At 44.8% G+C, this 24444-nt stretch overlaps 1 protein-coding gene across 3 annotated transcripts in view; it reads left to right on the forward strand.

The window, feature by feature from the left end:
- Positions 1–24444, forward strand: part of bean1 (brain expressed, associated with NEDD4, 1) — a 107986-nt gene that overhangs the window by 9021 nt on the left and 74521 nt on the right. For 2 of the 3 annotated variants that reach the window (XM_063067513.1, XM_063067514.1), the window contains one exon: positions 15880–16014. In XM_063067513.1, the coding sequence (XP_062923583.1) occupies positions 15880–16014 (135 nt within the window). Of the gene's footprint in view, positions 1–15879; positions 16373–24444 lie in introns of those variants that run through there. The other variant, XM_063067515.1, reaches the window with a different exon arrangement.

Here is a 24444-nt window from a genome sequence, read left to right on the forward strand (position 1 = left end):
CCACATAGGTCTCATTACATACTGTATGAGCACCGCTAGGGTTATACCATTCACTTTTTAACTTGGATGCACCTTAGTATTAGTTTATTTGTGACAATAGTGTTTTGTGTTTTATGTGAGTTATATGTACTGTGTTGTCCACCTTGGTCCAGAGGAACATTGTTTCGTTTGGTGGTATACATGTGTACGGTTGCGTGTGAGCTATGTGTACTATGTTGTGCATCTTAATCCAAACGAACGTTGTTTCTTTTGGCTGTATAGATGTGTGTGGTTGAATAACTATGAATTTGAACTTGGAATGAATACAAGTTGCTACCAAAATGCATATTTGCTCAGTGCTGGTGAACAATGGAAAGTGTCTCACTTGTTGCTGGGTTAGAGATGGGGTTCATCATAACACTGTAAGATACAGGAGATGATTAAGGCCATTCCGCCCATCAAGTCTATTCCACCATTCAGTCATGTCTTTTTTTTCCAGCTCCTTAATCCAGTCTTCTCCCCTTATCTCTCAAGACCCTTGTCAATCAAGAAGCTAATAACCTCTGCCTAGGTATACACAATGACTTTGCCACCACAGCCGTCTGTGGTAACGAATTCCACAGACTCACCACTCTCTCTCTGGCTGAAGAAACTCACAAATACAAGAGATCCTACAGATGCTGGAAAACCAGAGCAATACACAGAAAATGCTGGGGCAACTCAGCAGGTCAGGCAGCATCTATAGACATGAATAAACAGCCAACATTTCAGGCTGAGACCCTTCATCAGGACTGGAAAGGAAGGAGGAAGATGCCAGAATAAGAAGGTGGAAAAGAGGAAGGAGGGCAAGCTGGAATGTGATAGGTGAAGCCAGGTGGATGGGGAAGCAGGGTGAAATAAGAAGCTGGGAGGTGATGGGTGGGAGATGTAAAGGGCTGGAGAAGGAATCTTATCGGAGGGGAGAGTGGACCATGGGAGAAAGGAAAGGAGGTGATGGGCAGGTGAGGAGAAGAGGTAAGAGTGGTGCCAGAGTGAGAAACTGAAGAAGAGGGAAGGGGGAGGAGGAAATAAAATTACCAGAAGCTGGAGAAATTTCATGGCATCAGGTTGGCGTCTACCTAGGCAGAATTCGTGCCATCAGGTTGGAGTCTGTCTAGGCAGAAGTCGTGCCATCAGGTTGGCGTCTACCTAGGCAAAATTCATGCAATCAGGTTGAAATTCACTCCTGAACTTCCTGCAGTCTGGATTATAATGTGCACTGTCATTTTTCATGGGAAACTATTCCTGAGTTCCTGTAAGTGGGAAAGTTCTCCCTCCTTGCTCTTCACTAGGCAAACGTGCAGAAACTTAACATTTGGAATGTAACATGGGAAAAAGTAAGGTCATCATCTCTGCTCAGGAAAAAATTAGCTGGAATAGATGATATATCTCCTCTGCACCGTCTCCAAGAGTTCCACATCATTCATATAATGAGGGGGTGTGAGCTGAGCAGAATACTCGTAGTGAGGTCTAACCACAGTCTTGTAGAACTGCAACATTACCTTGCAGATATTATACTCAATGCCTTGACTAATGAAGGCCAGCATATTATGCACCTTTTTAACCATCCTATTAACTTACATGGCAACGACGGACGTGGCAGATCAGATGTTCCTGGAATGATATCCGGTAGGAAGTAAATGTAGGAAGATTTGAGATACAGATTGCCTCGCTGAGGTCCCATTGCCATATCTCATTGTTGCTCTCCAGTCTCTCACCAATTGGAAGTCGCAGTTCTCTTCCTCGTAACCTTGTCCTTTGCTTCAATCACTTGCCTGTCTAAACCTGGTTGCTCCAAGCCCAGATGAGTGTGAGCTTGGTGACCGGATTAAAACCAGAGTGCGGTATTTGAGCAAAGAGTCAGCTAATTGATGATTCATCTGCAGTAACCTCGGACCAGTTACTACTTCAAGGCTTCTTTTAACAAGCATAGTGATATAGAGGTACCGTCAGGTTGTTATAGTCAGGGGTGGTAATGGGGATAAACTCCCACTACCTCTTAAATAATCTCAAATAGCCTCTGACAGCCAAGTCCAACTCCTGACCTTCATGTGTGGCTTAGTTACTATGCCCAGCGGAACCATTTTTACTGACAAAATAGGCAAAGGTGGGTTACTGCTGCCTTCCAAGCAGTTGCATTAGACAGATGGGGCCCGTCAGCTGTGGTTGGCAGCTCACCTAGGAGAAAGAAAACCCTGATCTCAAACCTCTGCTGCCTTGCAGCTATACTCAGTCATAGGGAAGGCTTTGGGAGTAAATCCCAAAGGGAGAATCCGGGCCTGGAGTCCCTAAGGCAGTCCTACATTAAGTTCAGCACTGGCTGGCATCTCCTGTGATGCCTCTTGTGTCAAACTGTATCGGTTTCTGCTGTTCTGTTGGATTCATCAGATGCATGCAAAGGGGAAGCCTGCTACATGGGCAACAGCTTGCTCATATTGTACTGCCCTGGCTTGCATATCACATCGACAGCTGAGAAGCATCATCCATGGTTGTTGACCCTGACCAATGAAGGGCCTCAAAGTCATACAGAGAAATCCACCAGCAGTTGATGCCTTTGTGAATCACTCACATTAATTCAAAATTACCATGGCTTGATGTTGGATATTAATTCTAATACAGGGATTCCAAAGGGTTCAAATACATTAATTATCAAAGTATGTATCCATTATACATCCTTGAGAGTCATCTCCTAACAGGCTGCCACAGAACAAAGAAACCCAACAAAAACAAAAAAAGACCTGATGTACAGAGAAAAAAAAAATCAATCATGCAAACAATAAATGCAAGCAAATAGCATTCTGAACTGAAGTCCACAGCAAGTCCATCTACAAACCCTTAGTTCAGCACGGAGTGGGGCAGCGAGCTGAATTGGCCCGACCCTCACCTCGGGGCCCCAACACCCTGACTTTTCCAGTGCAGCCCGGCACATAAATTATCGCCCAAACGTCGGGTTCAGTCGCTTCGATACACTCCGGGGTCTGGACCCCACCACCTCGATTCAGTTTGTATCCGACCTTTCCGATTCAGCCTGGTGCTTAAATCCATCGAACCGCAGGTCCGGCACGCTGTTACCGATGAGCCTGCCGCTGTGCCTTCCCTCAGTACCATTACATCAGGTTGCCTCCAAGTCCAAAGGGCAGTTGCTGACTATTGCTTGTGATGATCATTTTCGAGAAACAGTAGTTAACAAAGTATTTAGCTGTTTTCCTTGTTTCATTTCTGGTTGTCTCATTATAGGAAGGATGTGGAAGCATTAGAGAGAACTCAGAGGATGCTGCTTGGATTAAAGAGCATGTCTCATGAGGAAGGGTTGAGTGGGCTAGAGACTCTCTTTGGAGTGAATGAGGATGAGAGGTGACTTGATAGAGGTGTAGCAGATGATAAGAGGCATAGATCGAGTGGGCAGTCAAAAACATCTTCCCAGGAAGGCAATGGCTAATACGAAGAGGCGTAAATTGAAGGTGATTGGAGGAACATATGGGGTCAGAGGTGTTTTTTTACGCAGTGGTGTGGGTGGGTGTGTGCAATGCACTGTCAAGGGTGCTGGTAGACGCAGATACAACATCAAAGTACCAATGTTGAGATTCATTTTCTTGCAGGCATTTACAGAAAAATAAAGAAATGCAATAAAATTTATTTTAAAACTCTTACATTAAGCCTGACAAACAACAGATGTACCAAAGAAAACAAAGTGTACTAATAAAAATTTAAGTAATATCATTAGGGATATTTAAAAGACTCTTAGATACGCACGTGGATGAAAGAAGAATGGAGGGTTACGTGGGTGGGAAGGGTTAAAGTGATCTTGGAGTAGGTTCACCGGTCAGCACAACATTGTGGGCTGAAGGGCCTGTACTGTGCTGTAGTCCATGGTGCATTCAGCTGACGTGCCAGCCCCACATGTCAGATCTCATATATAAACTGTATGTCATAAGTACATAGGAATGATGACTCATTTGAGAAAAATCATGGATTTTTTTGTACAGTTGTGTTATAACTAAATAATATTAATATGTATTTCTGGTAAATATTAACTTGAACCCAACTTTCTGCAGCTCCTTGTCAATGTACACTCAATATGGAAAGGAGGATGTTGTGTCAGTAATTGTGTTCAGTGCTCCTGGTACAGTCTCCACTGTATTGGAGAAAGCCAACATAGACTGGGAGACTGCTTTTTAAGCATTGCTCCATCTGCCAGTCCCGCTAGGGTCTCCCAGTTGATAACCACGTTAATTCCACATCCCATTCCTACAACGACATATCTGTCCACAGCCTCCTCCACTGCCAGTGAGGCCAGACACAGATGAGGGGGGACATCATCTCATTTTCCACCTCAGTAGTCTCCAACCTGACGGCAGCAGCATCAATTTCTCTAACTTGCTGTGACCTCTCCCCTCTCTCTCATTTTCCCTTATCTCAATGGCCCCCATCATCCCTTCTCTTTCTCTCCTCTCCTGCCCTCTTCATCTGCCTGTCTGCACATTCCTCCCTCAGGTTTTCCCCTCCCCCCCCATTCCATGGTCCATTGTCCTCTCCTATCAGATTCCATCTTCTTCAGTCCTTGTCACACCCACCTATCACCACCCTAGCTTCTCCCCCTCATTCCCTTCACCCACCTATCATACCCCTCTCGACTGGATCCACCTATCAGCCACCATCTCTTGTTCCACACTTTCCTCCCACCTTTTCATATGGCTACCTCCCTTTTTTCTTCCAGTCCTGATGGTGAGTCTCCACGTGAAACATCGACTGTCCCTTGCCTTTTGCAGATGTTGGCTGACCTATTGAGTTCCTCTAGCTTTTATGCATATAGCTGCAGCTTTCCAGCTACGGATATTGCGTCCTAGCTGTCATACACAAACAGGTACAAAATCCAGGGCGGTACGATGTGGAGAGCAAGCTGTTGCCCTTGCAGCAGGCTCCCCCTCTCCACGCTGCAGATGAATCCAAAGGAACGGCAGAGACCGATACAGCTTGGCACCAGCGGCAGCGCAGGAGTTGCCAGTCAGTGTTGGACTCAACGTAGGGCTGCCTTTAGGGACTCCAGCTCTGGATTTTTTCTCCGGCTTTACTCCTGAAGCCCTCCCCATGAGTGGGTTTAACCCCAAGGCAACAGAGGTTTGAGATCAGAGTTTTCCTTCTCCTAGGTGAGCTGCCAACCACGGCTGTAGAGCTCCATTTGCCCAGAGCAACTGGTTTTAATGCGCCTTTGCCCCTTCTCCTGTCAGTAGAAACAGTTCACCGGGCTTAATAACTAAGCCACACGTGAAGGCCAGGAGCTAGACTTGGTTGTCAGAAGCTATTAGAGATGTGCACCATTGGGAGCATTTAATAGGTGGTGGGAGCACCTCCTACCCCCACTCTCTGGGTAGGACATCCTTAAGGAACTTGATATAAAGATGAGATTAGCTTTGTTTGTCACATGTACATCAAAGCAGACAGTGAAATGTGACATTTACGCAAGTGGTGCAATGCTTCCAGTGCCAGCATAGCATGCCCACAACTTACTGACCTGTACACCTTTTGGAATGTGGGAGGAAACCAGAGGACCTGGAGGAAACCCTCGCAGTCTCGGGGAGAACGTACAAGCTCCTTACAGACAACAGCAGGAATTGAACCCCGATCTTCCATTCACTGGTGCTCATTGTTATGTTACCATGCTGCCCTATTAAAAAAAAAGATTTAGCCAGCGCATAGTTCTTTCCTTGAGTAGACACGAGATTCTGCAGATGCTGCAAATCCAGAGTCCCACACTCAAAATGCTGGAGGAACTATGGAGAGGGAGAAACAGTCGACAGAGACCCTTCATGTGGAGAGAGTACTCAACGTTCCTTCTCTGTTGGTTCTTCCAGGCATAGTAGATCAGCCATTGAAGAATGGCTGTAAATTTTCACTTTGATCTTTGCCCAGGCAATGCCACCCTACCAGTTTGGTTCCTGTAGAACTTCTTGCTGAGAGTCTTTTAAGAGCCTCTTAGATAGGTACATGGAGCTTAGAGAAATAGAGGGCTATACACTAGGGAAATTCTAGGCAGTTTCTAGAGTAGGTTACATGGTTGGCACAACATTGTGGGCTGATGGGCCTGTAATGTGCTGTAGATTTCTATGACTGAGCCACAATTGGGCATCTCAGTTGCAGTATGGAAAATCAGCAAATATCAGGTGATTTGCACAGTAATCCAGGAAAACCATCAGTTACCACATTGTACTTAATGATAATTGTATTGCACCCTCCCATCCACCTTCCAGTTGGGATATGAAGCTCCAGCATGTAGGAATGCCAGTATTGTGATCGGAATGAGACAGTAGGAACTTCTCCAATCAGTGCACAGTTTCTCTCACTGTTATTATGAGTGTCCAAAGCACACATCCGACGTTCCAGCCACCATGTCCAAGGTGGCAGATAATGGCATCTCCCACTGTGAGGAGCAGGAGAGGGATGTGAAGGAGAGATGGTCATTGCTGCTCGTCACTACTCAGAACCAGGCTTACTATTGGTAGCTGTAAAATCAGGGGTTCAATTCCTGCCGTTGTCTGTAAGGAATTTGTACTTTCTCCCTGTGACAGTGTGGGTTTCCTGTGGGTGCTCCAGCATTCCTAGATGCTGGAAGTTCAAATCCCACATTGCTAAGGCGTACGGTTAGGGTTTCTGAGTTCACGTTGGCAGCAGAAGCGTGGTGACACTTGCACAATCTTCCCTGAATGAGCAGTACTGTGTAACAGTCTCAGGCACATATATACAGTATAGCTAGTACTGTATTTGTCAATGCGGAGGGGAGAATGAGTTTGTAAATCCAGTGGAGCAAAGGATATTGGGAATAGCACGAGTGGGCTGCCGTGGGAGGGGTGTGGGACAGGTGGCAAAGGAGTGCCAGGGGTGGGGGTGGCGCAGGTGCAGACAAACCCAGCCCTGAGACACCAGGCAAGGTCATCTGATGCCAAACAATTGGTTTATTGATCATTACAGACCGTCTGTCTGGTGCCTCCTACTCCCTCCCTTCTCCCTGCCCCCTTCCCACTCTCCATCCATGATAGAGACCCATATCAGAATCAGGTTTAACATCACTCACATATGTCATGAAATAATGAATTTGTTTTTTTTTGCGGCAGCAGTACAGTGCAATACCTAAAATTACTGCAGTACTCTGCAAAAGTCTTATGCTCCCTGGCCATTTAGGAACTCTAGCTATGTGTCTGCGCCTAAGACTTTTGCACAGTACTGTATTTGACACAATGACAAATTTCACTGTATTTTGCAATGTATATGTGACATCTATCATTAGCTTGTATGACATGAAATTTGTTGTTTTGCAGCAGCTGGTCAATGCAAAGACAGAAAATAACTATAAATTTAAAAATAAATAGGGCAAAATAAGGAAAAATAGTGTCCATGGACTTATTCAATAAAGTGGCCACAGACTGTATGATTTCAAGCTGAAACGATAATTTCCAAATGCCGTCAGGTATAAGAAATTCACTAGATGCTAGGTATATAAAGGTACACTTGCATTTTGGGCAAGGTAAATAAAAGTAAACTTACTGAGATTTGCCTTCATTTAAAAAAGAAAAAGAAGCTGTTCCTGAATTGTTGACAACTGGTGTGTGTTCTCCTAACTTCCCCTTTCCTGAAGCCCGCTATCAGTTCTTTGGTCTCACTGATGTTCAATGCGAGGTTGTTGCTGCAACACCACTCAGTTAGCAGATCTACCTCACTGCCTCGTTACCACCTTAAAGCCTAAAGAAAAAGGTTCACTTCATATGTCGCAAGAACACTGAAATATACAGTGAAATGCGTCATCTGCATCAACAGCCCGCACAGTCCGTGGACGTGCTTGCGGGGTAGTCCGCAAGTGTCGCCGTGCTTCTGACGCCAGCATAGTATGTTCACAACCTACTCAACCGAAACACAAAAGATTCTGCAGATGCTGGAAATTCAGAGCAACACACAAAATGCTGCAGGAACTCAGCAGGCCAGGCAGCATCTGACTCTAACCTTTTACGCCTTTGAAATATGGGAGAAAACCAGAGCACCTGGAAGAAACCCATGCAGTCGTGGGGAGAATTTACAAACTCCTTACAAACAGTGGCTAGAATTGAGCCCTGATCACTGGTGCTGAATAGTGTTCTACTAACCACGACACTACTGTGATGCCCTGCTATTTTCCGATGCACAGTGGTGTTATCTGCAAATTTATAGCCATTTCCAATTTCAAACCGTGCCTGCATTGATCAAGCACCCTTGTCCGCGCTGTAGTGAAAGTGCTTTGCGCCTTGGTCCCAGAGGGACTTTGCTTTGCTTCTCTGTACACGTGTACGGCTGAATGAAGAATAAACTTGAACTTGAGACTGTGGCTCAGTCAGGCAAGATTTGGGAATAATATTGCATCAGGCAAAACTCTCTGACATCATCTGGATGTTGGCTTTGATGATGTCACTAAGCTTTGAGAGATCTTGATGAAGAGTCTCTGCCTGACTGTTTATTCCCTCCCCCCATAGATGCTGCCTGGCCTGCTGAGTACCTCCAGCATTCTGTGTTTTAGGCAAGAATGGGTAATGCTCTTTATAAGGAGAGGCTGGGAATTTATTCTCCTGAAGGAGAGGGGCAACATTATCAAGGTTAATAAAATCATGAGGGGTCATAGATAAAGAGAATAGACAGAGCTCTTTCTCCCCCAAGGCAGGGGAGTCCAAAACAAGAGGTCATAGAGAGGGGAGAGATGTAAAAGGGAAACAAGGAGCAACTTTTTCCACTCAGTTTTGAGTACGTGGTCCGAGCTGCTAAAGGAAGTCGGTGAGGCAGGTGCAAGTACTTAGATAGGGAATGATTTAAAAGGGTCCGGGCCAAACACAGGCCTAGGTGGGCATCTTGGTCGGCATGAAGTTGGGTCAAAGGGCCTGTTTCTGTGCTGTATGAGTCAGTGACTCCATGATTTCAGTGTGTTGATTGAAAGCTATAGATTACAGACATCACAGAGAGCGTGCAGACAGACAAAACCCAAGGTTGGAATCGAACCCAGGTCACTGGAGCTGTGAGTTGGTGGCACTGACTACCGTGACCCTGTATTGTTCATTTGTGATGTGTTTACATCCCCATAAACCTTTCAGCCAAAGACAAGTCATTGCTTCAGGGCGATGCTGGGGCAGCCAACGTGTGCATTGCAAAACACAACATGCTGAAGGAACTCAGAAGGGCAGGCAGCAACAACGGAGAGAGGCCCTTCATCAGGAATGGACAGGGAGGGAGAAGATGCCAGAATATGAAGGCAGTGAGAGGGGAAGGAGGGTAGCTGGAAGGTGATGGGTGAAGCCAGGTGGGTGGGAAAGGTAAAGGGCTGGAGAAGAAGAAATCATCGGTGGAGAGTGGACCATGGGAGAACAGGAAGGAGGAAAGCCACTGGGGAGGGGATCCTGATGAAAGCCCTCGGCTTGAAACATCCACTGTTTATTGGTTTCCACTGATGCTGCCTGACCTGCTGAGTTCCTCCTCCATTTTGTGTGTGTTACTCTGGATTTCCAGCATCTGCAGGAATGCTCGTGTTTAAGAGCCCATAAATGTGACAATGATTTGTCTTTGTTTTATCCATTGGAACATTGAATATGCAACAGTACAGCACTAGAAAAGGCCCTTCAGCCCATCATGTCCGAGCTGACCATGGTACTGACCTATCCAGGTGAGATGGTCTATGTCCCACCACTCCCTGTTTGACATGTGTCTGTGTATTGGAATTTGGTTTATTATTGTCATGTACCAAGATACAGTGACAAGCTTGTCACAGATCAGATCATTGCACAGATGCAGAGGAAGGTAAAACAATAACACTGCAGAATAAGTGTAAAAGCTGTTGAAAGAGTTCAATGCAGGTCAATGATAAAGTGTGAGATCCTGTTGGGGTAGATTGTGGTCAAGGGTCTATCTTATTGTTCAGAGTCTGATAACAGTGAGATAGAAGCTGTCCTTGAGTCTGGTGAAACATGCCTTCAGGCTTGTGCGTCTTCTGCCTGATGCGAGAGGGGAGAAGAGAGAATGTTTGAGGTAGGCGGGGTCTTTGATTATGTAAGTTGCTTTACTGAAGACAGAATCCATGGAGGGGAGGCTGATTTTAAATGCCTGTTAAGCAGTGCTCTGTTATCTGCCTCCACAATTACTGTAGGCAGCCCAAAAGCATGTATCACAAGGTTCACGGACAGCTCCTGTTGGACAATTCAATAGTACAATACGATGGACTCCTGACCTTACAATCTACTTCATTTTCACCTTGCACATTATTGTCTGCCTGCACTGTACTTTACTCTGTTTTTGCTCTTTGGACCCCCTCGATGATGTGATCTGTATGGCTAGAACGTAGACTAGAACAGCACAGTACAGGCCCTTCGGCCCACAATGTTGTACCGACCCTTAAACCCTGCTTCCCATATAATGCTATGCAAGACTCTGACTGTACCTCAGTGCAAGACAGTTAATTTACTAGCGTATTCTAGTCACTCACCATTCTGTATTTTAAAAAGAAAACTCGGCCATCTCCTTTAAACTTGCCCCTGTCACTTTAACGTTATGTCTTCTGGTATTTGACATCTCTGTTCTGGCTCTTCCACTGTTGTGAGTTAACAGAAGGCAATGGAAAACTGGATAGTACCACACAAAATATTGTCAACCTCAGCAACCTTTTAATATTTAATTACGCAAATCTGCATCCAGCGGTCCAGGACTATTGAGCAGGAAATTGTAATTTCCCACTACATCATCGGAGATGTTTAAGTTCCACTGATGGAAATGATTTTGACCAGAAGATCAATAACTCCCACATCAGATGCATCAGTTTTGAATTATAAAACCATAAGCCGTAGGAGCAGGTTTAGGCTATTTGGCCCATCGAGTCTGCTCCACCATTCCATCATGGCTGATTTATTACCCCTCTCAACCTCATTCTCCCATCTTCTTCCCATAACCTTTGATGCTCTGGCTATTTAAGAACTTATCAACCTCTGCTTTAAATATACCCAATGACTTGGCCTGCACAGCCATCTGTAGCAATGAATTCCACAGATTCACCACACTCTGGCTAAATAAATTCCTCCTCATCTCTGTTCTACGTGGACATTCCTCTATTCTGAGGCTGTGTCCTCTGGTCCTGGACTCCCCCCCCCCCCAACTATATGAAACATCCTCTCCACATCCACTCTATCTAGATCTTTCAATACTCAATAGGTTTTTGTTGGTGAAAAATTACATATATCAGGGGTTGAGCCCTGAGCCAAGCCTTTAGTTCTGATTATCAAACATCCACTTATTTACATTCGACCCATTTTTTTCTGGATAAATAAAAAAAACCTATCTGTTTAAAATTGAAATTAAAGTTGAGGATGTCTTCTACCATTATCACAACATCATGGCTGATCAATGATATAAATCCTTGTCCCTATTTCCCCCAAGTACCTTTTAGTCAATAATAATTTATAAACTCCACATTTAAAATAATCAATGAAATAATTGTCCCATCAGGATCACCTTGAGTGTGCAGAATCACGTCTGGTACAGATTTAAAATTTATCATTAATATGTGTTCTGGTTTTCCAGCCAATATTTCAATCCCCTGAGTCAGAAGCAAGAGCCGAGAAAGTTCAAGGTGTACTGTCGAATTTAGTGAAATTGATCCAGAGGTTCTTCAGAAGTCAGGAACGATGCCTAAAACTTGGTGGCTGCAGTCATTTAATTAAAGTGCTGCAAGAGGAGCAGGGCACTATGGTAGCGTGATGTTATGACAGCTCAGGGCCTCCGAGTTCAGCTCTAACGTTATCTGTAAGGAAACTGTACGTCCTTCCCTGTGGAATGCATAGGTTTTCTCCAGGGCCTCTGGTTTCCTCCCACAATCCAAAGATGTATGAGTTAGCAGGTAAATTGGTCATTGTAAATTGTCCTGTGATTAAGCTCTGGTTCAATCGGGGCTTACTGGCCGACACAGCTCGAAGGACCCGAAGGGTCTATTCCACGCTGTATCTCAAATAAATCAAGGAAAGAAGACAACAAAAAGGAAGTTGTGATCGTCTCACACTCGGACTAAAGATGGCAGCATTCTATTGATAACGGTTAACGTAAAAAATAACCACATTCAAGTGGCGAAACACCTGCTGCAGAAAAGCCAAGAAGTTTCTAGAAAAATACAGAATCAGTTAGACTACAATTACTAGAAAATTACTGAACAATTACATGTATGTAGGTGACTGTATAAAAATACAAGCAGGCATAGGAAGGTGAAAATACAAGTAAAATAACAGTTCTGCGCTTTAATCCAACATTATGAAAATGGCTGGAGGGCAGAATCAGGTCATTCGGCCTGTCTAGCCTATGTTGGTGTCCATGCTCCACACAAATCTCCTGCCACCAGCAACCCCTCACCCCATCTTCCTCCCCTCCTATACACCATCCACGGTCACCTGGATCACGAAAGGGAGCTGGAAGCAGAACCAGTGGGAAGCAGGCCAGGCAGTGTCTACAGAAAAGAGTAAACAGTCAATGTTTCAGGCCGAGACCTCAGTATACTTTTTTCCATAGATGCTGCCTGGCCTGCTGAGTTCCTCCAGCATTTTGTATGTGTTGCTTTGAATTTCCAGCGACTGCAGATTTTCTTGTGTTTGAGGTATAGCGGGAATGCCGGAAAGGATTTTGGAGAAATGCTGGTGAAAGGAAGCGATAGGGAAAGACCGGGAGGTGGGACTAATTGGCTAAGGCCAGCAGTATACAATGGGCTGAATGGCCTTGTTGCATTCAATATGATTGATAATTTGTGTTTTGAGTGATGCTGCTCAAGAGACTAATACAGTGAATTCCAGTTAATTGGGACACAGTACATTTTGGCCCAATTAAGCAGCTGCCCCAATTAGCCAAAGTTTCATGGAAATAATTAAAAAGGTTTTTTTTAAAAGACATTACTGCTTAACTGAGTAACAAATTGTGTATTTAAATGAAATGCAGAACAAATTAGAATGCTACCAATACTACTACAGTACTATAAACTTGTGTATGCATTCCTAATAGTTATAAATGGAGGAATTAAACTGTGCACTGTCATGTTCTTTTGATTGACTGTAAATGAACAAAATCAGTGCAGACACCTAGTACAGATAATGGACTGACTTCATACAATACAATGCATTCTCTAATTCTTCATTTTCATTGTAACATTCAAGGTGATGTTGATAACTTCAAATTCTTCATAGTGTAGTTCCTAACTTGTTGAAGTAGAGAAATAGTTTCAATTTCACTCCCAGCCATTTCCGGCATCTCCAGGCCTGAATGCTTGAAACAGCAGCAAGTAAAACAGTTCAGAATTGTCTTGCTGCTTATTTCTCTCCAACTATCAGTGACAAAAATTGCTGCTTTTTGAACACAAAAAATATGCAACTGATGCTATTTAACAGCTAAACACAGTACCAACAGTCATACACAGCACAGGGCACATACAGTACATATACAATAGCAGTAAAATACAGTCACACAAAAAATATATCCAAGTTCTTAAGTCCATGAATGTTGCAGCAGTCTGCAGTTGAACACTACGTCTTGGCTTTTGCCAAGCAAACACTGGGGGCAGCACTGACTCCAGCTTAGACACCACGCTGCACCGCACTGCCCGATTCTACAGGATCCTGTGCTTCCTGCCTGATAGCAGCATCCAAAGAGGGCACCGAGTCATAGACCAATCCAGCACGGAAACAGGCCCTTTGGCACAACTGGTCTGTGCTGACTACAGCATCCACCCTGCTAGCCCCAGTTACCTGTGTTTGGCCATAACCCTGCGAGCCCTTTTCCATCCATATACATATTTAAATGATTCTTAAATGTTGCAATTGTACCCACCTTGACCACTCCTCTGACAGCTCATTCCAGGTACTCACTGCCCTCTGTGTAAAGTTACCTCTTGGATCTCTTTTAAATCTCTCCCCCCTTGTATCTCTACCCTCTAGTTTTGGACTCCCACCCCTGGGGAAAAGACTATGACCGTCTGCTTTATCCATACCCCTCATCATGTTATAAACTTCTCATTCTGCTGTGCTCTAACATGGCCAACTTCTCCCTGTAACTTAGGCTCTCTAATCCAGGCAACATCTGCACCCTGCCTTTCCTATAACAGGGTGGTCAAAATTGTAACAATAGTCCAAGTACGGCCTCACCGACAACTGATATAACAGTAATGTCCCTACTTCTAAGCTCCATGCCTTTTGTCACCACCTTCAACTTGGCCATTTTTTGTGAACTGTGCCTTGAATATCAAGGTTTCTGTTCTATAATTCTCATCAGTGCCCTGCCATTCGCTGTATAGATGCTTCCCTGGTTTGAATATCCAAAATGCATCACCTCACACTTATCTAAGTTGAAATCCATTTTCCATTCCTCAGCCTATCTCCCTAACTGATCAAGATCTCTTTGCAATTTATTGTAATATTCTTTTCATTTATTGAGATATAACGCGGAATGGAATGGACCTCTTCAGCCCTTCGAGCCACACCGCCCAGCACAGGATAGTTTACAATGACCAATTAACCTACCTACCTCATCTTTGGATTGAGGGAAGAAACTGGAGCACCCACAGTCGCAAGGCGAACGTACAAACTCCTTACAGGCAGCGGTGGGAATTGAACCTGGGTCACTGGTATTGTAATGTTTTGTATTAATCACTGCACTAAACCAATCTTCTGTCCGTGGACTCACTTTACACCGCACGCTGTCGGAGCAGTGCTGCCAGGATAATCAAGGACACGACCCACCCAGCCAACACACTTTTCGTCCCTCTTCCCTCCGGGAGAAGGCTCAGGAGCTTGAAGACTCGTACGGCCAGATTTGGGAACAGCTTCTTTCCAACTATGATAAGACTGCTGAACGGATCCTGACCCGGATCTGGGCCTTACCTTCCAAATATCTGGACCTGCCTCTCAGTTTTATTGCACTACCTTACTTTCCATTTTTCTATTTTCTATTTATGATTTATAATTTAAATTTTTAATATTTACTAACGATTTGTAATCCAGGGAGCACGAAGCGCAGAATCAAATATCGCTGTGATTGTACGTTCTAGTATCAATTGTTTGGCGACAATACAGTATAAAGTACTACTGTGCCACTTAATCTACTTCACTTCAAAAATACCCTTTAATTTAGAATCATCAGCAACCTCGCTAATTGTGCCATGTATATTCATATCAAAATCATTTACATAAATAATGAATAACTGAGGTCCTCACACTCGTACCTGACGCACCCCACTAGTCACAGTAGAGAACCCAAGGTAGGTGGGTTGGAATGGGGCATCCCAAAGGGGAACAATCAGGCTCTTGAGCCAGAGGGGACAACTTCACTCCCCACCCCCCTCACTGAACTGTTCCCACAACCTATGGACTCGCTTTCAAGGAGTCTTCATCTCCTGTGCTCAATATTTATTGCTTATTTTTTCCTTGTTATTATTATTTTTCCTCTTTTGTATTTGCACATTGTCTTTTGCACTTTGGTTGTTTGCCCATCCTGTTGGGTGCGGTCTTTCAATGATTCTATTATGTTTCTTGTATTTATTAAAACAAATCTCAGGGTTGTATATGGTGATTTTTATGTACTTTGACAATAGATTTGCTTGGAACTTCAAATTGGGATTCTATGCAAATGGGGGTTAATGGAAAGGTTTTGACCTCATTGGGAATCTATGTAAAAGGGATAAGTAGAATGGGGTGAATTGAATGAGTTTTGTTACAAAGGGGTAAATGGGAAGGGGTTGATCCCATTGGGTCTCTATACCCACATCTGCCAGGCAGTGTGTTGATGAAGAGCTCTGTGCTTTAGTCTGTAACTGACGTCCACTTCCTTTGGTTTGATCAGATGAACACAGCGCACTGCCCTGCAAGAAGGACGAGCGACAATGTGGGAAAGGCCTGTGTCTGCTCAACTGGCTGCGTTGTCACTACCGGAAGGACTGTGGCCACGAGTACGCCTCCATCAAGTTAATATGTTCAAGTAGGTTCTGCCTTTGAAAATCCTCCACGCCGTGTGCAGTGGCTAAAAAAAAAAACAAAAACACTGAGCCCGGAAAGTTCCATCGACCCCTCTCGTTACCAGGCTTCTGGCAGAGCACCCAAGCAGCGGGCTTCTTGGTGCGTGCACCCATCTGTAGCTTGGCGCGTCGTGGTCCTCGTCTGAGCCCTCCTGAGGAGAAGTCATGTGCCGCCTCGCCCTGTGGTGAGCTAGCACTGGGGCTGCCCTCCCCCTATGCCCAGTGTCTCGTCGTATGCAGACCCAGCCTCAATGCTGTCCTCTAAGTTCCACACAGTGTCAGTGTCTGAGCTGGTGGGCGCGAGTGTGAAATCGAGTGATGGTGAGTGTATCATCCCAGTCAGCATTCGGCTTATTAACACCGACATGCAGTGTGTCATGACATTCGTCATTTTGCGGTAGCAGGGCAGCGCAAGTTGTGGTAATGTTCAATGTGTTACAATAAGAATATATAGAATATAACAAAGTAGTGCAAAAAAGAGCAAAATTGTGAGATAGTGTTCATGGGTTTGTGGACCGTTTAGAAATCTGATGGCAGATGGGAAGAAGGTGTGTGTCTTCAGACTCTTGCACTTTGTCTTTGATGGTAGTAATGAGAAGAGGGCATGTCCTAGGTGGTGATGGTCCTTAATAGCAGATAATATGTTGGATAGTACAAACAAAAGAAATAGAAACCCAATGGCAGAGGGGACAACGCTGTTCCTAAAACATTGAGTGAATGTCTACACTGAGGTCTGTGGACCTTTTGGTTAATGGTCAGGCTCCATGGCATATAAAAGGTTGGCAACCCCTGGTCTACAGGCTCCTGTATCTCTTCCTTGATGGCAATAAGAAGAAGAGAACTTGGCCTGGATGGTGAGGTTCTTCATAATGGATGCCCCTGTCTTGAGGCATCACCTATTATAGATGTAGTCAATGGTGGGGCTGGGTGTGCTCGCAATGGAGATGGCTGAGACCACAACTCTGCAGCTTTTTCCAATCCCGTGCAGTGGTGCCTGTATACCAGAAACCAATGCAACCAGGCAGAATGCCTGGAGCTTTTTCCAATCCCGTGCAGTGGTGCCTGTATACCAGAAACCAATTCAACCAGGCAGAATGCCTGGAGCCTGCTGCCTTCTTACTGTTCTACCACTGCTGAAATAAAATAGGGGAGGAGGCTATGTGGTTTTAGGATTTCACAGGATGGCCTGTTGAAAAATGTTATCTGCAGTGGAAGCTTTTATATTGGTTTTGCAGACTAATTGATACAGGTTGCTTGTTGTCACATGTACTGAGATACAGTGACAATCTTGAATATTGTTCATACAGATCAAATCGTTACACAGTGTAGTGAGGTAGAACAAGGTAAGGCAATAACAGAATTCAGAATAAAGAGTAACAGTAACAGAGGAAGTGCAGTGCAGGCACACAATAGGGTGCAAGACAAGGGGTGGAGCAGTAGTGTAGTGGTTAGCGCAAGGTTTTACAGTACCAGTGACCCAGGTTCAATTCCCACTGCTCCCTGTAAGGAGTTTGTACATTCTCCCCGTGACTGTGTGGTTTCCTCCGGGTACTCTGTTTCCTCTCACAATCCAAAGACGCACCGGAATTCTCTGCCACAGGCAGCTGTGGAGGCCAAGTCTTTATGTGTATTGGTTGTGGGTCTGTGTTGAAGCATTGATCCTGTGGATAGCCAGAGGCTATTTTCCCAGGACTGAAATGGCTAACACGAGGGGTCACAGTTTTAAAGTGCTTGGAAATAGGTACAAAGGTCATGTCAGAGGCAAGTTTTTCACACAGAGTGCTGGGTGTGTGGAATGCATTACCAGTGACAGTGGTAGAGGTGGATACAATACGGTCTTTTTAGAGACTCTTGAATAGGTACATGGAACCTAGAAAAATAGAGGTCTACGCAGTAGGGAAATTCTGAGCCATCTCTAGAGTAGGTTATGTGGTCAGCACAACACTGGGCCAAAGGGCCTGTAATGTGCTGTAGATTTCTATGTTCTATCTTCTATATTTAAGGCAGAGGTTGCTAGATTCTTGATTGGTCAGAGCATGACGGGTTGCGGGGAGAAGACAGAAGATTGGTGCTGAGTAGAAAATTGGATATGCCATGATAAAATGGCGGAGCAGACTCAATGGGTCAAGTGGCCTAATTCTGCTCCTATATCTTATGGTCTCATGGTTAGTAGAGTAATTGGTCATTGTAAATTGTCTTGTGATTCAGCTAGGATTAAATCAGGGGATTGCTGTGTAGCAGGACTGGAAGACCAATTCTGTGCTGTGTCTCAATTAAATAAAGATCATAACCAGGTAGATTATGATGTTAAGAGTCCACCATATTGTACTATTGATATTGGAATTGGGTTATTATTGTCAAATGTCCCAAGATGTAGTGAAAAACTTCTGACTGTAGGTGAACCAGACAGATGATTCTATTCATAAATACAATGAGGTAGAAAACTGTAAAAGCAGAATGTGGAGTATCGTGGGAATGTATCTGTGGGAAAGTGTGAAGGTCATTGGAATCGGTTTATTATTGTCACATGTACAGTGAAAAGCTTCCATGCTGTTTACGTAGATCAAATCATTACACAGTGCATTGAGGTAGAACAAGGTAAAATAACAGAATGCAGATTAAAGTGTTACAGTTACAGAGAGAGTGCAGTGCAGGTCGACAATGTGCAAGATCATAGCAAGGTAGACTGTGAGGTCAAAAAATCCATCTTGTCATACTTGGCGACCATTCAGTAGTATTGTAACAGTGAGATAGAAGGTGTCCTTGATCCTGGTGGTGCTTTTCCTCTTAGGATTTCTGCCTTCTGCCCGATGGGAGGGAAGAAAAGAGAGAAGGACCACAAGGAAAAGCGGAATGTAGTGTTACGGTGACAGAGAAAGTGCAGGCAGACAAATAAAGTGCAAAGGACACAAAGATGTAGACTGAGAGATTGAAAGTTCATCTTTATCGTATGAGGGTCCATTCAAGAGTCTGATAACAGTGGGATAGAAGCTGTTCCTGAGCCTGGTGGCCCTAGACCTCAAGCATCTGTATTTTCTGCCAGACAGGGAGGAGAAGAGAGAACTGGAGTGATCTCCATTATGTTTCCTAAGAGAAGTATAGGCAGAGCCAGTGGAAGGGAGGCTGGGTTGTGTGACAGACTGGGCTGCAATTTCTTGTAGTCTTGCGCAGAGCAGTGCAGTATCAAGCTGTGTTGCATCTGGCGAAACTTAAATGTATGGAACTTCATTGGTTTTCAATTCTGACCCTTCAGAACTAAATCCCGATGTTTGAACCTTTCCGGCTTTTCTAAACTGTGTCTCTATTCCTGTTAAGAATTGAAACCTTTGTGCCTTTTCAAGCATTGTCATTGTGAATGGTGATGTCATTGTGAATGGTGATGTCATTGTGAGATGGCCTCCCATGGCTGGCTGAAAAGCTTGTTTTCATGCTGTATGTCTCTACAACTTCTGATGACGTCTCGGTCCAAACCATCTCATATGGATGTCCAGTCCTTGACCCTCCATCTCCCTCCATGATGGCTTGTGGCCTAACCAAGCTGACACTAGGGTGGAGATGATATCAGTTGAAGTGGACTTGTGACACCCTGAGTTTTAATCCTCCACTATAGTCCCTTAAATCCCGCTTTTAAAACATTTGTCCTTTTTTTGCACATATGGGTGTTTGAAAATCTTTGTGCTGTGGGGTTTATCGTGGATTCTATTGTCTTGCTTTGTGGCAGCCGAAAAGAAGATAAATCTAAAGGTTTTGTATGGTATCAGAATCAGGTTTAATATCACTGGCATCTGTCATGAAACTTGTTTTGTGCCAGCAGTACATTGCAATACATGATTAAAAAAACTATAAATTACAATAAGTACAGTATATATAAATTAAATTGGTAGTGCAAAAAGAGAGGAGAAAATGGTGAGGTAGTGCTGATGGGTTCATTGTCCATTCAGAAATCTGATAGCTGGGGGGGGGGGGGGGGCCAAAGCTGTTCCTGGATCATTGAGTGTGTGTCTTCAGTCTCCTGTACCTCCTCCCTGATGGTAACAATGAGAAGAGGGCATGTCCTGGGTGATGGGGGTCCTTAATGATAGATGCCACCTTTTAGAGGCAAGGCCTTTTGAATGTGCACGGGATGCTGGGAGGCCATTGCCCATGATTGAGCTACTGAGTTCACAACTCTCTGCAGCTTTGATTATAAATGTACGTATTTTGAACTTTGTTTTGGAGCAAGACCCTTCATCAGGACGAGAAAAGGAGAGATCAGAAGCCAGAGTGTTTATTTATTTGTTTATATAGTTACTGAAATAGGCCCTTCCGGCCCTTTGAGCCGTGCCACCCAGCAATCCCCCAATTTAACCCTAGCCTAATGGTAGGACAGTTTTACACCCTCACTGAGTGGGAGGATGAATACAGAGCCCTGGGTGGAGGGCTTTGTCAAATGGTGCAAGCTAAATCACCTGCAGCTCAACGTCAGTTAGACAAAGGAGATGGTGATGGACTTTAGGAAGACGAAGCCTGCACTGCTCCCTGTTACTATTGATGGTGAGGATGTGGATGTGGTGAGGACCTACAAGTACCTGAACCAACACAGAGGCTGTGAACAAGGTGAGATTCGCCTCTACTTCCTGAGGAGACTGAAGTCCTTTGGAGTATGCAGGCATCTCCTTCACGTGTGCTTCCAGTCTTCTGTTGCCAGTGCAATTTTCTATGTAGTGGTGTTCTGGGGCAATGGCATCAACACAGGTAATACCAACAGGCTCAATTAACTGTTAGAAGGGCTGGCTCTGTTATAGGAGTCAAACTGAACACACTGGAGGCCGTGGTAAAACAAAGGACCCAACGGAAAATCCTGGCAATTCTGGACAGTGTTTCTCATCCTCTGCATGCCACCTTGGCTGAAGAGGAACACTTTTAGTAATAGACTCAGACAACTGCACTGCTCTAAAGAGCGCTACATGAGGTCATTCTTACCCTCGGCCATTAGGCTCTATAATCAGTCAACCTAGAGCCGGGAAGTGATGACCCCCTTCCTGTTAGACTGTTTGAGGTCACTCATTTATTTTATTCTTTCTACTTCTCTTCTGGTTATTTATATCTGTGCACACTTAATGTCACTGTGACATTAATTTCCTTTGGGATCAATAAAGTATCTATCTATCTATGACCAATTAGGCTACCAACCGGTAAGTCTTTGGACTGCAGGAAAAACTGCAGCACCCGGAGGAAACCCACGCTGTCACGGGGAGAAAGTACAAACTCCTTACAGGCAGCTGTGGGAATTTAACCCAGGTCAGCTGTACTATAAAGCATGTGCTACCCACAATGCTACCGTGCCGCACAAACTACCATGTGTCGCTAACTGGATTGCGAGCCCAAGAGTGCGATTACTAACTTAATTGGATTAGATTCAACTTCATTGTCATTGTGCCGAGTACAGATACAAAGCCAATGAAATGCATTTAGCATCTGACCAGAAATGCAAAGAATAGTGTTATTTACAAAATAACTGTGAATAACAAGTAAGTGCTACAGCACACAAATATAAAAGTACTGAGACAGTACAATATGGGTGCAATACTGCTTAGCACTGTGATGTGAGGTTCAGCAGGGTCACAGCCTCAGGGAAGAAGCTCTTCCTGTGCCTGCTGGTGCGGGAGTGGAGGCTCCTGTAGCGCCTACCCGATGGGAGGAGAGTAAAAAGTCTATGGTTAGGGTGAGATGCATCCTTGATAATGCTCTTCGCCCTGCCCAGGCAGCATTTATGGTAGATATTCTCAATGGTGGGCAATTGGGTGCTGATAATCCGCTGGGCAGTTTTCACCACACGCTGGAGTGCTTTGCGATCTGATACGGGACAATTGCCATACCACACTAAGATGCAGTTGGTGAGTATGCTCTCAATGGTACAGCGGTAAAAGTCTGTCAGTATCCTAGGACAGAGGTGAGCTTTCTTGATGCTCTGCAGGAAATAAAGGCGCTGTTGTGCATTTTTGATCAGGAGTTCAGGGACCAGGTGAGATCCTCAGAAATGTGGACACCAAGGAATTTGAAGCTTGGTACACACTCCACTACAGCTCCATTGATGTAGGTGGGGACATGAGTGTGGCTCCTAGCATGCCTGAAGTCCACAATGATCTCCTTGGTCTTCTGGGTGTTAAGGGCCAGGTGGTTATCAGCACACCACGCAGCCAGGTGCTGGACCTCGTCCCTGTAGGCCAACTCATCATCCCCTCTGATTAGGCCAACCACCGTGGTGTCATCCACGAACTTGATTATGGAGTTAGAACCATGTACAGGAACGCAGTCATAGGTGAAAAGGGAGTACAGAAGAGGGCTCAGCACACAGCCTTGAGGCACGCCGGTGTTCAGGGTGAGAGTGGAGGAGGAGAGGTTGTCTAACTTAACTGATTGGGATCTGTTAGTCAGAAAGTCCGAGGTCCAATTGCAGAGGGATGAGCTGATACCAAGCTGGCGAAGTTTGGTGATCAGCTTGGAGGGGATCACAGTATTGAATGCCGAACTAAAGTCAATGAACAGCATTCTGACATCAGAGTTGGCGCTGCCCAGGTGGGTCAAGGCAGAGTGAAGTGCCGTGGAGATGGCATCCTCTGTTGACCTGTTGGTGCGATCGGCAAATTGATGGGGTTCCAGGGTAGTGGGCAGACAGGATTTCAGATGTGAAAGAACCAGTCTCTCAGAGCACTTTGCAATGATAGGGGTGAGTGCAACTGGACGGAAGCATGGCAGTGGGATGCTTCGGCACTGGCACGATGGTGGGCCAGGGACAGATTAAAAATGTCCGTGAAGACCCCGGCCAACTGCCCTGCACGGACTCTGAGCACGCGGCCAGGTATTCCATCCGGACCAGCTGCCTTCCATACACTTACCCTGCTCAGCATGGCGTAAAGATCGGAGGTGGAAAGTGAGAGAGGCAATTCTCCAGGTGGGACATCCTCTTTGAGGGTGACCTCCATGTTCTCTCAGTCAAAGCGAGCATAGAAGCGGGAATGGTGGGAAGGGAAAATGCAGAAGTAGCCAGAATGTAGAGATGAGACCTTTAGGTTTGCACAGAAGTTGAGAAGAAACACCATTGTCACCTGCCAGATTGTTTCCATTTCATTGTTCCTTTCATACATTGCATGGCACATCCCTCCTCTCTACCTCACTGTGCAAATATTAATGAATCAAATTAATTTTAGATTCTTTATCCTTTCTTGTTCAGTGAGTGAAGCACTGCACAGTTAATTAGCCCATTCCCATGGGTATTTGATCCAACGAAACAATAATTCTTCTGGAGATGAAAAGAAAGTGCAGCTGGAAGTGAGTAAAGTCCACTCTGTATAGGATTCTCTCAGCATTCATTTACAGTAAATGTGCCGCCAGCTTTTATACTAATCACAACTGTAAGCTGCTTATAAATCGTTCAGTCAAATTTCAGTCTATTTCTGCCTTCTCTTCTCAGGAATAATCTGCCCCTTCCTACAGACCTTGCAATTCTTTATAAATGTTTCAAAGGTCAATTTTACTCACCATATAGTGGCCATTCTTTATGGAGCCACGGTAGCATAACAGTTAGTGTGACGCTGTTACTGCTCGGAGTTCAGAGTTCAATTCCGGTATCCTCTGTAAGCAGGTTTGTACATTTCTTCCCGTGTGTGTGTGTGTGTGTGTGTGTGTGTGTGTGTGTGTGTGTGTGGGTTTCCTCCGGGTGTTCTGGTTTCCTCCCACAGTCCAAAGGCGTACCGGTTACTAGGTTAATTGGTCATTGTAAATTGTCCTGTGATTAGGCTAGCGTTAAAACCAGCGGGTTGCTCGGTGGTGCGGCTCGGTGGGCCGGAACCACCTGATCTATGCATAACTAAACTAGCTACCTCCTTTATCTAATAAAGTGAGTAATAACTGAGTGTATGTTCATGGTCTTCTGCTGCTGTAACCCATCCACTTCAAGGTTCAATGTGTTGCATGTTCAGCGATGCACCTCTGCACCCCACTGTTGTAACACATGGTTATTTGAGTTACTGTCACCTTCCCGTCAGATTGAACCAGTCTGGCCATTCTCCTCTGACCTCTCTCATTAACAAGGCTTTATCACCCACAGAACTGCTGCTCACTGAATGTTTTTTTTTGTTCTTTTTTTGCCCTGTAAACCCTAGAAACTGCTGTGCATGGAAAATCCCAGGAGATCAGCAGTTTCTGAGATACTCAAACCACCCTATATGGCACCAACAATCATTCCATGGTCAAAGTCACTTAGATCACATTTCTTCCCCATTCTGATGTTTAATCTCAACAACAAATGAACTTCTGAACCATGTCTGCATGCTTTTGTGCATTGAGCTGCTGCCACATGATTGGCTTATAAGGTATTTATCAGTCACTGAAAGCAAGCATGCAAGTACAGC

Source organism: Mobula hypostoma, chromosome 14 (genome assembly GCF_963921235.1).
Source record: "Mobula hypostoma chromosome 14, sMobHyp1.1, whole genome shotgun sequence".
NCBI lineage: Eukaryota > Metazoa > Chordata > Chondrichthyes > Myliobatiformes > Myliobatidae > Mobula > Mobula hypostoma.